Source organism: Mandrillus leucophaeus, unplaced genomic scaffold, assembly GCF_000951045.1.
Source record: "Mandrillus leucophaeus isolate KB7577 unplaced genomic scaffold, Mleu.le_1.0 Scaffold320, whole genome shotgun sequence".
In the NCBI taxonomy this organism is placed as follows: Eukaryota; Metazoa; Chordata; class Mammalia; order Primates; family Cercopithecidae; genus Mandrillus; species Mandrillus leucophaeus.
Window position 1 is genome coordinate 2,398,352 of NW_012103366.1, and position 16,981 is coordinate 2,415,332.

The following is a 16,981-nucleotide window of genomic DNA, read 5'->3' on the forward strand; positions in this document are numbered from 1 at the left end:
GGCCGAGGCAGGCAGATCACCTGAGGTCAGGAGTTCAAGACCAGCCTGACCAACATGGCAAAACCCCATCTCTACTAAAAATACAAAAATTAGTTGGGTGTGGTGGCACACGCCTGTAATCCCAGCTACTCAGGAGGCTGAGGCAGGAGAATTGCTTGAACCTGGGAGTTGGAGGTTGCGGTGAGCCGAGATTGTGCCATTGCACTCCAGCCTAGGCAACAGAGTGAGACTCTGTCTCAAAAAAAAAAAAGTTCTCTCAGGTTTTAAAAATTATTCTGTCCGTCCATCCATCCATCCATCCATCCATCCATCCATCCGCACGTTAGAAAATTTTCATAAAACAAAGTGCAAAAAGACATTATAATTGTGGTCATATGTTTAAGTACATACAACCTTCTCCTTGAAATCCAGCACAAAAATATTCTCAAAGGAATGTTAAAAAGTATATACAGAGATGTATAAAGACAGTCCAAAATATACTCCAGACTCAAATAGTTCTTCTCCTATACTACTTGAATTTCTTTACAATGAGAATGTATTAGTTTTGGAACCAGAAAAACAAACGAATTTTTGTAGAAGATTGAACAACAAGACAAGAGGTAAATGAAAGTTTGAGACCATATGATATCAAGTGATTTGAAAATTCTTGGACGAAGAGTATGTCTCAATTAGAGTTTTCAAAAAGGCTTTGATGAAAAATATTTCAACTGGACCTTTCTGAATAGATGAAAATTGTATTTCAGAAAGTTGTTTCTTTCCAGGTCTATAATATTTTAAAAATTTTAATTCATCATAGTATTTTTTATGCCATATTTTTTCCTCATTTCTTGAGAGACTTAAGTACATCCAACTTTTAAATTAGACCTGTGTCTCTAATTATAATGTTATTTATTTATTTATTTATTTAGTTAGACAGAGTCTTGCTCTGTCACCCAGGCTGGAGTACAGTGGTGTGATCTCCGCCTCCTGAGTTCACGCCATTCTCCTGCCTCAGCTTCCTGGGTACCTGGGACTACAGGCGCCCGCCACCATGCCCGGCTAATTTTTTTGTATTTGCAGTAGAGACAGGGTTTCACTTGCAACTGTTAGCCTTACAATTTCTGTTGCCGTTCATTTTGGAAAACTTTTCTGTTAAATCATGCACTTCATATCGTTTAATATCAACTCAGATGAATTTATCGAGCACCTGAGTTTGCAATGCAGCAAGTGTTTAGAAGAAGGCGTGGTTCTTTCTGTCTTCTGTAAACAGATTATATGCACACGAAACAACTAGAAAGCTCTTCTGAGGTACCATTATGCAGGTGCTGGATAGTATGATACTTAAGGAACACCAGAAAGGTGAAGGGTAATCATGGAGTAGAGAGCATTTACAGTACTTCTTAGCTACTAGATGTTAATGTTCGTTATGCTGCAAACTAAACAAATGCTCTGTAGGTTATATATATGTAACTGATAGAGGTTATGTTGTAAATGTGTAGAAAAAGGTCTGGAAGGATACATATCAAATATAACTGATTCTATCTTACCTCTGAGGGAGAACTGGTTGGGGTGGTCTCATTTTTGTTAGAACTAATAAATATGGTCCATATTCAGTTTATAAAATAGTTGATGGTATCTCACACCTCATTGCACAGCCAACTGAATATTAAGGATTTTTAAAATAATTGAATGTTTATTGAATATTTTTAAAATAATATAAATACATATCTATGTATACATATATACACATAATGTGAATTAATAATGACTGTCACTTTTAATGTACAGGTGTGTATTAGTCCATTTTCACGCTGCTGATAAAAACATATCCAAGACCAGGCAATTTACAAAAAAAGAAGTTTAATTGTGGTTAGGGCAGCCTCACAATCACAGTGGAAGGTGAAAGGTCTCACATGTCAGCAGACAAGAGAAGACAGCTTGTGCAGGGAAACTCCCCTTTTTAAAACCATCGGATCTCATGAGACTTATTCACTGTCACGAGAACAGCACAGGAAAGACTCGCCCCCATGATTCAATTACCTCCCACTAGGTCCCTCCCACAACATATGGGAAGTCAAGAAGAGATTTGGGTGGGGACACAGCTGAACCATATCTTTCCGCCCCAGCGCCTCCTGAATCTCATGTCCTCACATTTCAAAACCACTCATGCCTTCCTAACAGTCCCCCAAAGTCTTAACTCATTTCAGCATTAACTCAAAAGTCCATCCAAAGTGTCATCCAAGACAAGGCAAGTCCCTTCTGCCTATGAACCTGTAAAATCAAAAGCAGGTTAGTTACTTCCTGGATACAATGAGGGTACAGGCATTGGGTAAATAATAGCCATTCAAAAAGGGAGACATTGGCCAAAACAAAGGGGCTACAGGCCCCATGCAAGTCCAAAATCCAGAGGGGCAGTCAATTCTTAAAGCTCCAAAATGATCTCCTTTGACTCCATGTCTCACCTCCAAGTCATGCTGATGCAAAAGATGGGCTCCTACAGCCTTGGGCAGCTCCGCCTCTGTAGCTTTGCAGGATGTAGCCGCCTCATGGCTGCTTTCAGGGGCTGGCATTGAGTGTCTGTGGCTTTTCCAGGTGGACTGTGCAAGCTGTCAGTGGATCTATCATTCTGGGGTATGGAGGGCAGTGGCCCTCTGCTCACAGCTCCACTAGGTGGTGCCCCAATAGGGATTCTGTGTGGGGGCTCTGACCCCACATTTCTCTTAAGCACTGCCCTAGCAGAGGTTGTCCATGAGAGTCCCGCCCTTGCAGCAAACTTCTGCCTGGGCATCTAGGTGTTTCCCATGAATCCTCTGAGATTTCCAAACCTCAGTTCTTGACTTCTGTGCACCCACAGGCCCAACACCACGTCGAAGCTGCCATGGCTTGGGGCTTCCACCTTCTGAAGCAATAGCTGGAGCTATACCTTGACCCCTTTTAGTCACAGCTGGAGCAGCTGGGATGCAAGGCACTAAGTTCCCAGACTGCACACAGCAGAGGGACCCTAGGCCCAGCCCACAAAACCACTTTTTCTTCCTAAACCTCTAGGCCTGTGATTCAAAGGGCTGCCACAAAGGTCTCTGACATGTCCAAGAGACATTTTCCCCCTTTTCTTGGTGATTAATATTCGGCTCCTCATTACTTATGCAAATTTCTGCAGCTGGCTTGAATTTCTCCTTAGAAAATGGGATTTTCTTTTCTATCGAATTGTAAGGCTGCAAATTTTTGAAACTTTTATGCTGTTTCCATTTTAAAAGTAAATGCCTGGGCTGGGCACAGTGGCTCATGCCTGTAATCCCAGCACTTTGGGAGGCTGAGGTGGGTGGATCATGAGGTGAAGAAATCGAGACCATCCTGGCCAACATGGTGAAACCCCATCTCTACTAAAAATACAAAAATTAGCTGGGCATGGTGGCGCTTGCCTATATTCCCAGCTACTTGGGAGTCTGAGGCAGGGTAATCGCTTGAACCTGGGAGGCAGAGGTTGTAGTAAGCCAAGATCGTGCCACTGCACTCCAGCCTGGCAACAGTAAGACTTTGCCTCAAACAAAACAAAACAAAACAAAACAAAAAACAAAAAAAAACGGAATTCCTTTAATAGCACACAAATCACCTCTTGAATGCTTTGCTACTTAGAAATTTCTCCCGCTAGACACTCTAAAGCATCTCTCTCAAGTTCAAAGTTCCACAAATCTCTAGGGCAGGGGCAAAATGCTACCAGTCTCTTTGCTTAAAACATAACAAGAGTCACCTTTGCTGCAGTTTCCAACAAGTTCCTCATTTCCATCTGAGACCACCTCAGCCTAGACTTTATTGTCCATATCGCTGTCAGCATTTTGGGCAAAGCCATTCAACAAGTCTCTAGGAAATTCCAAACTTTCTCACGTTTTCCTATCTTTTTCTGAACCCTCCAAACTGTTCCAACCCCTGCCTGTTACCCAGTTCCAAAGTTGCTTCCACATTTTCGGGTATATAGAGCAGCACCCCACTCTGCTGGTACCAATTTACTGTATTATTCTGTTTTCATGTTGCTGATAAAGACATACCCAAGACTGGGCAATTTACAAAAAAAAAAAAAGAGGTTTAATGGACTTACAATTTCACATGGCTAGGGAAGCCTCACAATCATGGCAGAAGGTGAAATGCACGTACATGTGGTGGCAAAACAAGAGAAGAGAGCTTGTGCAAGGAAACTCCTCTTTTTAAAACCATCGGATCTCATAAGACGTATTCACTAGCACAAGAACAGCAAGGGAAAGACCTGCCCCCATGATTCAGTTACCTCCCACCAGGTCCCACAACATGTGGGAATTCAAGATGAGATTTGGGTGGGGACACAGCCAAACCATAACAGAGTGTAAGGGAGTTATATCTTCCTTTCAATTTACTCTCATTCTCTTAGTTTAATTCCCTGAAAAATCATGTATATTTTAGGTGGTTTGCTCCCTTTTCCCATGGAATCCAGTGGTAAAAGCTTATAATATTCTGTGTATTTAGGATAGGGTTTCCAATATTAAGACCTAAAAATATATTTGTATTAATATTTTCAAGTTTGTTTAATCTCTATTTTTTTATTAGAAAAAATGTTTCTATTAAATTTCTTGGAGCCTAAGGGAAACGTCATCTATGAAGAAGTCATTATCTAGAAACTTTACTTATCTGATTATTTGATATGATGCTGAAAAAAGGAAAAGCCTCAGATTAATCAACTAAAATTACATAGGGAATTTACTCAGAGGCTTTGTATTTCCATCAAATTTGAATGGAAAGAACTTAATAGGGACAAGCATAATGCTATTGAGAAGTTCCAGTGGATAACTCTTTAACAAAGGACAAAACTTTAAAAATCACCTAAGTGGAAATGAGAAAGAAGGAAGAAATGATGAAGGCAAGTGAGACAGAGGAGAGCAAGTAAGAAAGGAAGGAAATAAAAGAATGTGATATATAATTCCTGTGCATGGTTTTACAGCTTTAATAGAAATGTATGTTCCCATATACAATATGTATAGTTTAAAGTTTTTATCTTTCGCTTGTACAGCTATGCAAGTTATTCTTCCTGTAAAAAGTCAAATATTACAGACTACCTTAATTTTTGCCTCTCTTCAGAGATATAAACATAGTTACATGCTTATTCTTTTTAACCTTTTCTGTGCTTTACATTATATGTAGTTTATAAAAACTACAAAGTATAAATTCTGTACTGTATATACTGTTCCTAACTAGCTTTTTTCTCTTCTTCCACTTAATTGTATGTCTAGGAGCTTTATCCGTGTCAGTATAGAAAGCTCTACTCTAACCCTATTTTTTTAACCTACTGTAGAAGTAATATATGGTTTATCATTTATTTTGTCATTCCCAATTGATGGATTTTTTTTAGGTTGCTTTCATGTTTCTCATCTTTATAAACAATGGTGTTTTGAACCCCTTTGAGTTCATCTTTATTTTTCTAAGGTAAGTACTAGAAACCAGAATTGCTGGGCCATTGGACATGCATATGTTGAGTGTTTCTTTGTCACTGTCAGCCTGCACCCTCCACATTGGCTTTACCATATTATACTCTCCATCTTGCTAATGATTATTCACCTTTTTTTCTTCTTCTTCGTAGGGTTTACTAGCATTGGGCATCCGTAAGTCTGTTCAAACACCAGATCCTTCTCATCCGTAAGGACATTGCCTTATTTTGGTTTTGTTTGTTTTGGCAATAAGTCATTGAAATAACTAAATTTCAGAAATCTCCTGCCATTTATGTACCTGCAGTTTGTTAAAGAGTTGGTCCTTTCTTCCACTGTAGTATCTAAAATGCAGAACTTACCACTGTGTCAAAGTAAATTCAAGGTATAATTTCAAAATGGAGTTTAAGTTATTTTTATGCTTTGTAGCACAGCATGGAGATCTTGTTATCTCCATATTTGATAATAATAAAGCACATATTTTGATCTTAGAGTTCTGTTTTATTTTGGTCCAAGGAAACATATATTCTAGATTTAGACTCATAGGCTGCCCAATCTAAAATTTTGATGGTAACTTCTATTACATACACACTTATTTTAATCTTCCTGTTGTGATTTGGAAATAGTATTTTGTTAATATATCAGAATTATTTATTTGTAAAGTGAGTATACTTTTTAGAATGTATTATTTTGAATCATAGCCATTATTTGATACAGAGATTTTTTTCTATTGCTTCTGTTAACATAACCATCTAAACACTTTTGAATTCCACAAGCATCATTTTAAGACTAGCTTCAGTAATATAATTTGATAAATCTTAAGGCCAAAAATGCACTTTTATTTCTGTAAAGGAGTCTACCTCTGTTCTTTAGAAATGCCTTTCTTTTCTTGAAAGCAATACTACTGTTTTCCTATAAATAATATATTTGAATGTTTTGTAACTGTCAATAAGCTAGTATAGAGAATAGCTCTCTAGTGTGTTAATTACACATCGTTACGGTATTTTACTATCTTAAGAAAAAATTTTTTTTTCTTGGCAAGTTTTATATACAAAAGATTTAAAAACAGAAGGTACAAATTTTACATTTTTGGTTATAAAGATTTCTTCTCTAGGTATTTTTATAGTCTACTTTAGTGCTACCCAACAGAATTTTCTGCAATGATGAAAATATTTTATATCTGTCCAGTATGGTAGTAGCTGACTACATGTAACTATTGAGCATGTGAAATGTGGCCAGTACCACTAAAGAACTAAATTTTAAACTATATTTAGTTTTAATTTATTTAAATTTAAATTGCCACATGTGGCTTGTGACTCATCATATTGGACAGTTTAGATCTACATAATTAAAATTTTCAATAAAAAGTTAATAATTCCTTGAAATCACCTAAAGTGTAAGTAATACCATTTATTTTAGATCTTAATTTACTTTAATATATTCTATATTACTTTGGGAGGAAACTTTAGAAGAAAGTAAATTTTTCTGAGTGAGCTGATTGTCACATTGTCACATCTATAAACTGGGAATTACCCATGGCAGGATTACATCTTTGCGAAAAGGAATTCCAAGAGCAGTTTGATTAAGAATTCTCGTTTAAAGCTGGGTGCAGTGGCTCACGTGTGTAATCCCAGCACTTTGGGAGGCTGAGGCAAGTGGATTACCTAAGGTCGGGAGTTCGAGACCAGCCTGACCAACATAGAGAATACCCCATCTCTATTAAAAATACGAAAAATTAGCTGGGCGTGGTGGCACATGCCTGTAATTCCAGCTACTCAGAAGGCTGAGGCAGGAGAGTTGCTTGAACCCAGGAGACGGAGGTTGCAGTGAGCCAAGATCGCGCCATTGCACTCCAGCCTGTGCAACAAGAGTAAAACTCTGTTTCCAAAAAAAAAAAAAAAAAAAGGCGGGCGCAGTGGCCCACGCTTGTAATCCCAGCACTTTGGGAGGCCGAGGCGGGCAGATCACTTGAGGTTGGGAGTTCGAGACCAGCCTGACCAACATGGAGAAGCCCCGTCTCTACTAAAAATACAAAATTAGCTGGGCGTGGTGGCGCATACCTATAATCCCAGCTACTTGGGAGACTGAGGTGGGAGAATCGCGGAGGTTGCAGTGAGCCAAGATCACGCCATTGCACTCCCGCCTGGGCAACAAGAGTGAAACTCCATCTCAAAAAAAAAAAAAAAGAATTCTTGTTTAAATTTGTATTTCTCAGAAGAGTCCCACTCAGTTTGGGTTTGGGACTAAATTTTCCAGGAAATATTTTTATTAATGAGTGATTCTTTTCCTCCTCTAGTATGTTATTAATATATTTTTGAACACCTTTAATACTAAGTATTGTGTCAGAACTTACAATAATACAAAATAATATACATATTGATAAAGCATGCTTGAAAAATAATTGAGATTTTAACACCATGAAAACACCCAGAAAGCTGAAGATCTTAGTTCTAGTAATAGTTGAAAGTTGCTGTGTGCTAACCTGTTCAGAACCAGCAATAAATTATGTGTTGTAAACTTCTGTATCCAGCATCAAGTTATAGGTAATATAAATCATAGACTGGCTGCACAAAAAGATGGAAATATTCAATTAGAAGCTGCATTACAGGGAAATTTAAATGTTACCCTGTTCATTAAACATCTGAATGCATTTTTTAAAAGATTAATTTTACCAGGATCTGTGGTACACAATAGTAAAGTAGCTCTCTAAATCAAAATAGGCTATTTGGAAAAGAGATCAGAAAAAGGCTGAATTAGATGGTATTCACTTTGTTTTTATGTATTTTCAAAGATCTTACAGGTTTTTTCCACTTTCCATATTGCTTTTCAAGTTTGGCCCTTAACATCTCACTTAAATATAAAATGATAACATCTTGATATTCTTAGTCTGTTTCATTGACCTATTAAGGTCAATATTTTAAAAGAAACCATTTGTATTTCTTGTGAACTATTTTCTTTTCTATTTTTCAGGTATGGATTTTCAAATATGCGCTATATTTCTTCGCTAATTAGTGGTGTTGGTATTTTCATGATGGGTGCGGGACTATCTTGGTACCATGGAGTCATGGGATTGCTTCATCCTCAACCAATAGAATCCCTTCTATGGGTAATCCTCTTTTTTTCTCCTCAGTTTGATGTCTTTATGACTTAGTGATTGTGTACAGTAGAAGGCCTTTGTCATATTGGTGTTAAAGAAGGGGAATGACATATACCTTCTTGACTGTGTAATATAGGGTTATGTATCTGTAGTTTATTTTTTAGAACGTGACTGGACATAACCTCTAAATCCATAAGATTCAATGATGTTGAACAAGATCTCTGTAGGTACCGATTATCAAGCCCTGCTCCTTGGTTAAAATTTTGGGCAGTTCCATTAATTTCTGCAGTTACTGTTGAAGAACAAGAAAACCTCTGTTCACTTTTGGTCCCAAGAATAATCTCATTTCAGTAATTAAAATATCCAGACCCATGTTATAGTCATAAGTTGGAACTATATTTAAAGTTAAAGTTTCTGTTTTCCCTCATCCTGGGCTTCCTTCAGGTAGGAAGCCTGCACTGGGGGAATGGGAGGATAGCAGGGTGATCACCCGTGTGATCCCCTCTAGGGCTTCTGCTCCTCTGTCCTATTCCCTAGGCAGTATTGAAGGTTGGGATAGGGGATAAAAACATACTACTTTACTGACTACAATGTTATTTTGCATTGGTTTCCTCTGGCCTTTGTAGATGTTTAAAGCTGTTTTTTTTTTTTTTTTCCTTGGGCACTTCTTGGAGATTACCCTGCTTGGCTGCTCTGGCTATGGCTGCCCAAATTGGTCACATAGCATACCCTCTCAGCTTCTGCATCTCATGGTGTGGTTCCAGACAGTGCTGAAGTGGTCTTGCATTTGGAAAGAATGCCCTTTGAGCAGTAGATCTCCTTATGAAAGACTCCTAGGGACTTGTGTGTTAAAACAGACATATTTAACACACTTTCTGTGGGAGTGCAGGTTTTTTCTCAAGCCCAGTGATCTACTCTGCTGGTACAGCCAGTATCAGTTAGTAGGCTTGCATATGGATGTATCACTCAGGTATGCATCAGACAGTTTGCTGTGATATCCGATATCCAGGTACACACATCAACAGCTTTCACCAAAGAAATCTTCATTTTTGGCCTCCTCAATTTCAGCTTTTCTTATGTGGTCTAGAGGATGCGGACTAGAATGTAGTCTAGTGGGTAGAGGCCCCAGGTTTGGGCTACCTTCTGTTCAAGGCCTGAATAGATGGTGTAACACCTCCTTTTGGATTGCGAGGATACTTGTACCTATTTTCTTCTCTATTTTGGGTTATAGTCAGAACTAGACAGAATCACTCTGTCTAGTTTTTTAATATATTGTTATATCATGCAAATCTACTTAATAACAAGCCCATTAAACTAGACTTATTTGTTATTCTCTAGTTTTCTATAGTTTTAATTGACTAGTTTCTTACCATAATACATTTCATATAATTAAAAGAAACAAATGTATTTCCTCCATCCTGAAAAGATTTGGCCACTTTATGGGTACTTCTTTGTCCTAGCATTCTTCTAATTTGTTCAGCATCACTTTATAGAGGCAAAGCAGTCTCTGGAGTTAGAGATTAGGTAATTAGTTAAATTTTCAGTTGTGTATAAGTTTTCAAACTTTTAAAAGCTCTTGTGCCTTTCAGTAACTAAATGGATTCCCAGTAGACTATGGCCCTTTTTAAAATAGTGTTGGACTAGGTGCAAAGTTTTCAGATCTCTATTTTAGGAAAGCCTAGGGTTCTAAACATTGTTGAAAATTCTGTAGATGTTTGGTTTGAATTTCATTAAAATAAAAAAATATGTGTTGCTAGGTTAACTTTTTTTTTTTTTTTTTAAACACCCCAGACTAAAGCTTTTCTTACCATCTTTAATTGAAGAGTGTCCTGGGATTGCAGGGAATGTGGTGTTACCAAAAAAACAAAAATTGGTTACTGTTTGTAACTATTTACCTTTCTGAATCAGGATTTTCTTGGTGTTAGGCATCCAAGCAAAATCTAGAAGTTACTTGAGTTTGGGTGTGGATCTTACTGTATCTGGTGTCTAGAACCTCTGATATCAAATATTTGAGTTCATATCTCATTGTCCTCCTCATTTGAGTTGTTTCCCATTAGTAACCTTACTGTCTGGCTTAGATTTGAATTCATGTTTTTGTTTATTACGGACTTTATATATGAACAATTGTGATTGGAAGTACTTAATTTATGCTTTGTTTTAATATTTCTTTTCTAGGCATATTGTATTTTAGCAGGATCATTAGTATCTGAAGGAGGTATGTACTGTCACAAAGTATGTCTCTATTCTTAATATAGTAATATGTATTCAGCTGTTCATATTATAGTTTGCTAAGTTCTGTTGATTAAAGAAAAGTAAGTGTGGGAATAGTCATCTAAGCTTTCTCTACTTTTAGGGATTAAAGTCTTTGTATGATGTACTGTGGTTGTTTCTGTAATGGATAGCTGTGGGGGTGTGTGTAAGTGCGCCCTGCCATGGGATGGCATCCTGGCCAGGGCTCGTTTCTTCTTGTGTCCTGAGCTGCTAGGATAGGCTCAAGTAGGTGACAGTCAGATAGATGCAGGACAATAACTGATGTGGCATGAAAGTGCTCAGCAAGCCCACCATATTTGTGGTTATTTTTAAACTATGTGGTGGTAAGAGGTGTTCCTTACAATTTTCACTTTGTAAACGTTATTCCTTGATTGAACCCAATACCACTGCTATTGCCGTTACTTGCTGATTCACTAAAAATTGGATAAATAATTATTTCATTTATTTTAAAGGGAAAGTATGTTTCGTTTTTGAGTATCATAATACTCAAAACATTTGAAAGCGAGTATAAAAAGCATAACTAAGCTGAACTTTAAAAATTAGCACTTAATAGTGTTCATCAGAAGAAGCCAGGCTCTTGTGATACAAATATTTCAACGTTTTTGAAATATACCTCTATAGCAGTATGATGACAGAGAACTGCTAATATCAGTATAAAACTGCCTGATTCACTGCTGTGCTCATGTTTACTTCTGAAACATTGTAACTTTCTGTGTATGATGTTCCCTTCATCTATTTTTAAAATTAAGATTATTTTTTATTGACAGATCCTAACTGTATATGTTTATGGGGCCTCTCATCTTTGAAAGTCTGTAAAATGGTTATAACACCACCTGTCTCAAAAGATTGGGAGGCTCAAAAATGATTGTGGTTAGTGTGGTGCTGCCAAATAGCAGCTCTTCAATAAACTAAAGCTGTTGTTATTAGTAATTGTGTTTAATTATTATGGTTTAGAATTATGGGGTTCATTATATTATAATGATTAATTGATAACAACTAATTAACATAGAACTTTTCCTTATTGCCATCCCTAGTTTTAAAATGTTGTGCTTATTTGTTTATCTTTTGAGATGCCATCTTTAAAGTTTGGAGGCATGAAGTTTCTGTCTTGCTGATATGAATGCTTTTCTTTTAGCAACACTTCTTGTTGCTGTAAATGAACTTCGTAGGAATGCTCGGGCCAAAGGAATGACATTTTACAAGTATGGTATGTATTTTAGAAAGCAGGTGTTTGTTTCACCTCCCTTATTTGCTTAAAATTACTTAGTACTGTTACTGCTTTGTTCCTAATAGATATGTACAAAATATATCTAAATATCATCCCTATGTGGCTCCTACATATCTTTCAGCCCTTATTAAAAAGAAAAGTAGTGTAGAAATTTGAACATGGATACTTTATATTTGGATTTGACTTAAGTGAACTAAGGTATTTCTTTATATGGTTATATAACTTGAGAAAGTAATTTAACTTTATGTATCAGTTATTGTTGACATTTAAGCCAAGAAATTATGTTTGCATTGAACAAGGTTTTTAAAATCATAATCTCTCATACACTTTTATCTTAATTTATATCTTGATTTTAAATGGATACTTATTAAAATGTTACCTGGTAGTATCAAGTTAAAATTTTAGAAATTTATTTTTCTTGTCTCTTCCCCAATGACTAAGTAATGGAAAGTCGTGATCCTAGTACAAATGTGATATTATTGGAGGATACTGCTGCAGTCTTGGGAGTTATAATAGCAGCCACTTGCATGGGCCTTACTTCTATAACAGGTAAACATTTCTTAAATTACGGGTGATTTGTCCTACCTAAATAATTCTCTAATATGTGGGAATTTTCTCTTATATCATTGAATAATATTAAACCAATAAATTGTTAAATATTAATTCCATACTAATCATTGACTTGTATAAGATTTGGTCAGCAGAAGTATTCAGGTTTATTTGAATTAAAAATGTCTCTAAATTAGAAATAAGGCTATTTGTAGAGGATTTCTGTAATGCTGTAAGTCTTTCTAGCTGTGACTTTAAAAATTGTGCAATCACTGTGAACTTTTTATTTACCTATAAAAGTGTGGATAATATTTGCCTTGGTAACCTCATAGGTTTATTAAGAAAAGATAAGTTTTAATAAACTCTAAAGTTCCAAACAAATATACATAGATCCTAAAATAACATTGTTTTGTTCAACTTGATTTTGTTATAACGTTGTTGTGAAAAATAACAGTTCCTAACTGGGGCCACCATCTCTGTGGTGTTTGCTCATTCTCCCTTTACCTGCGTGGTAAAGGCACTCTGACTACCTTCCACATCACAATGCTGCGCATGGTCAGTGAATTGGGGTGTCTAAATAGTCCCATTCTGAGTGAGTGTGGGGGTGTGTTTAAGTGTGGCCTGCCATGGGATGGCATCCTGGCCAGGTCTGGTTCCTTCTTGTGTCCTGAGCTGCTAGGATAGGCTCAAGTGGGTGATAATCAGACAGATACAGGACAATAACTGATGTATGAAAGCGCTCAGCAAGCCCACATGTTTGTGGTTGTTTATTTTTGAATTATGTGATGGTAATAGGTGTTCCTTACAATTTTCACTTTGCAAACTTTATTCTTTGATTTAACCCACCACCACCACTATTGCCGATACTCACTGATTCACCAAAAATTGGGTAAATACTTATTTTACCTAGTTTTCATTAATTTTTAAAAATGTACGTATAGCCCACATTTATTTTGGTGTTCAATATTAGACATGTTTTGGGTCTTAGAAGTTGAGTGATGTTTTTGTGACCAGAAATATGCCATAGGAACTTAACTCTTTTTTTTTTTTTTTTTTTTGAAACGGAATTTTGCTCTTGTTGCCCAGGCTGGAGTGCAATGGCGCAATCTCGGCTCACTGCAACCTCCACCTCCCAGGTTGAAGCGATTCTCCTGTCTCAGCCTCCTGAGTAGCTAGGATTACAGGCATGCGCCACCACACCCAGCTAGTTTTGTATTTTTAGTAGAGACGGGTTTTCTCCATATTGGTCAGGCTGATCTGAAACTCCCAACCTCGGGTGATCCTCCCACCTTGGCCTTCCAAAGTGTTGGGATTACAGGCGTGAGCCACTGCACCCCACCAGATCTTAACTGTTGTTTATATTGGTTAGTTTATGGTAAAATTGGTTTTGTTATATGTTGTTCCCTATAAAGTCGCAGTTCTAAGAAACTATTGACAACATAAATGAAGACTTAACCATATATTGTGGCTCTTGTTCATTTGTCTTTTTCCACCCTTAATGCCAATAATAACTACTGTTGCCTTCCTATTTCTTTAAGTTGGTTCTATCCTCATTTTGGTAGCTAATTAAGTGTTTTGAGGGCCAATACAATACAGGTAAATGAAAAGACAGAAATTCTATTTTATTTTTATTTTCTAAAACAAAGAACCATTTAGCATGAAAAGACTCAATTTATGAAGTTGGAATTCTCTTGGAAAGGAACGTCTTCCATTCTTCTCTATTTGTCTTTACATATTTAAAATAATTTTAAGTGACAAGCTTCCACAATTCTGCAGGGTTTCTTCAAATAGTCTGAAATATGAATACTTCTTTCTCATTCTGAGTGTGCATTTTAAGACCAAACCAGCATTCTCTGATGTTTATTGTGATCCAAAATATTTGTAAAAGTGTTGATTGTTTTTCTGGTTGACCATTTAGTTTTAGACTGTTTTTGAACATAAATTACTAGCGAAATTTTAGGCTTGAGGAAAGTGTGACTTGATGCAGAAGTCAACTTTGAATAATTTATTTTCTTTTACATAATAACAGAAACCAATCAGATCAAACTTACAAAACTATGTAATGTATTTTACATGAATTAAATTTTTCTTAATTAGCTAATTTATTCAAATTAAATTAAATAACATGCCAAGAAATAAAAGTTTTCTTTAAAAAGGTATTTTCTTTCAGCTAATATTCCTGTGATTTCTGTAAGAGTACATGAATGTATATATTTAAATAAAAATAACTTTACATTTGGATTTCTAAAGAGCAGTATTTGATTTTGAGCTCTATAATTACAAAACTTCTAATGGATAATGTTTTACAAGTGGATCATTTTTAACACTTAGTATAGATAAACGAGTTTGCTTTTTAGTGTTATAGCTTAGCAAAATATATGTTTTGTCAAGCATTAAAAGAGTTAAATATATTGATGACATTTCATCTTTGGAATAAAAAGACTTGTCATAAAAGCCATGTGTAAAATTTATTATAAAGATTTAAAATGTATTTATTTGTAAAGATTTAAAATGTGTCTATTATATAAATATTACTTTTACATTCATAGATGATAAATCAGCCTTTCTCATTGGTTCTGGGAGAGAAGCCCTGACAACCTAAGGCAAATATTAGAATCAGAATCACCTACAGGGCTTGGGGAAACACAGAATGCTGAAACCCACATCCAGAATTTTTTATTCAGAGGCCTGAAATGAGGTCTGAGAATCTGCTTTTCTACCAAGTTTTCAAGTGATGCTGCTGGTCCAGGAACCACACTTTGAGAAGTACCACATTGAGGCACCTACGGCATATAATGAATTAAGTTCTCTCCTTTGTATCTAGAATGATACTAGCTATATATCATCCTTGGTTGGATGAGAAGAGAGTCACCCATATTATTTTCTGTAGGGCTTAATTCTCTTACAGAACATTAGTAGGAAGACGACACAGAAAATGGTTTCTTTCAGCTTTTGATTTTACTGTTATTTTGTCTGTGGTGTAGGAAAAGTGCTACTGATATATCTAAAAGAAATGGACTCTTCATTATGTCATTTTTTTGTATTGGTGTCTGTGTGCTCAGAAACTTCACATATGTAATGACAGGTACAAGTAGATCTTAATTATGTCACATAATGCTCTTATGGAAGCAAGTTGTAGCATCCTCATTTTGTAGTATATTAAAATATATTAAAACTATTAGGAGTCATTAAAGGAAGTAATTAAAGAAATTAGGAATAAATTTCAAGTGCCTTGATTTCTGGTTCTGGTTCTTTGCTCTCTGTAAAGTTCACTGAAATAATATAAAATGTTAATTTACTGATTTTTTTTGTGTGTGTGCTTTATTTAGGCAATCCACTGTATGACAGCCTAGGTTCTTTGGGTGTGGGCACCTTATTAGGTGTGGTCTCAGCATTCCTCATCTACACTAACACAGAAGCACTCTTAGGGCGGTCCATCCAGCCAGAACAAGTACAACGGCTCACTGAACTCCTGGAGAATGACCCATCAGTAAGGTCAGCCTTATTCCAGTAATCCTGTTAAGGCTTACAAAAACATATTTAAAAACAGAAATGCTTCATTTTTAAATACTTCCAGAGGAAGTTTTGGATTCCTGGTCTTCAGAACTCTTTAGTCTGTAACTTTTCAGAATTATAATCCTGGAAGGAAAAAGGAATACACTTAGGAAACTCCTTGTAAGTTTCCTTTTAAATTTTCTATACTTCTAATTTTTAGAATAAGGAACAGTAAGTTGATATTATGAGAGTAGAAGTTTGCAAAGTAGTTGTCTTCTTTTTTTATTTATTTTTTTATTATTATACTTTAAGTTCTAGGGTACATGTGCACATCGTGCAGGTTTGTTACATATGTATACATGTTCCATGTTGGTGTGCTGCACCCATTAACTCGTCATTTACATTAGGTATATCCCCCAATGCCATCCCTCTCGCCCAACCCCACGACAGGCCCCAGTGTGTCATGTTCCCCTTCCTGTGTCCAAGTGTTCTCATTGTTCAGTTCCCACTTATGAGTGAGAACATGCGGTGTTTGGTTTTCTGTCCTCAGATAGTTTGCTGAGAATGATGGTTTCCAGCTTCATCCACGTCCCTACAGAGGACATGAATTCATCCTTTTTTATGGCTGCATAGTATTCCACGGTATATATGCGCCACATTTTCTTAATCCAGTCTATCATTGATGGACATGTGGGTTGGTTCCAAATCTTTGCTATTGTGAATAGTGCCACAGTAAACATATGTGTGCATGTGTCTTTATAGCAGCATGACTTATAATCCTTTGGGTATATACCCCATAATGGGATGGCTGGGTCAAATGGTATTTCTAGTTTTAGATCCTTCAGGAATCGCCACACTGTCTTCCACAATGGTTGAACTAGTTTATAGTCCCATCAACAGTGTAAAAGTGTTCCT

The 16,981-nt window shown here is 36.4% G+C and overlaps 1 protein-coding gene across 1 annotated transcript in view; it reads left to right on the forward strand.

The window, feature by feature from the left end:
* SLC30A9 (solute carrier family 30 (zinc transporter), member 9) overlaps nucleotides 1-16,981 on the forward strand; it is a 116,679-nt gene that overhangs the window by 82,882 nt on the left and 16,816 nt on the right. Inside the window, exons 10-15 of the mRNA XM_011987991.1 lie at nucleotides 5,582-5,637; nucleotides 8,397-8,532; nucleotides 10,699-10,738; nucleotides 11,930-12,001; nucleotides 12,464-12,571; nucleotides 15,901-16,066. Coding sequence (XP_011843381.1) covers nucleotides 5,582-5,637; nucleotides 8,397-8,532; nucleotides 10,699-10,738; nucleotides 11,930-12,001; nucleotides 12,464-12,571; nucleotides 15,901-16,066 — 578 coding nt within the window. The remainder of the gene's footprint in view (nucleotides 1-5,581; nucleotides 5,638-8,396; nucleotides 8,533-10,698; nucleotides 10,739-11,929; nucleotides 12,002-12,463; nucleotides 12,572-15,900; nucleotides 16,067-16,981) is intronic.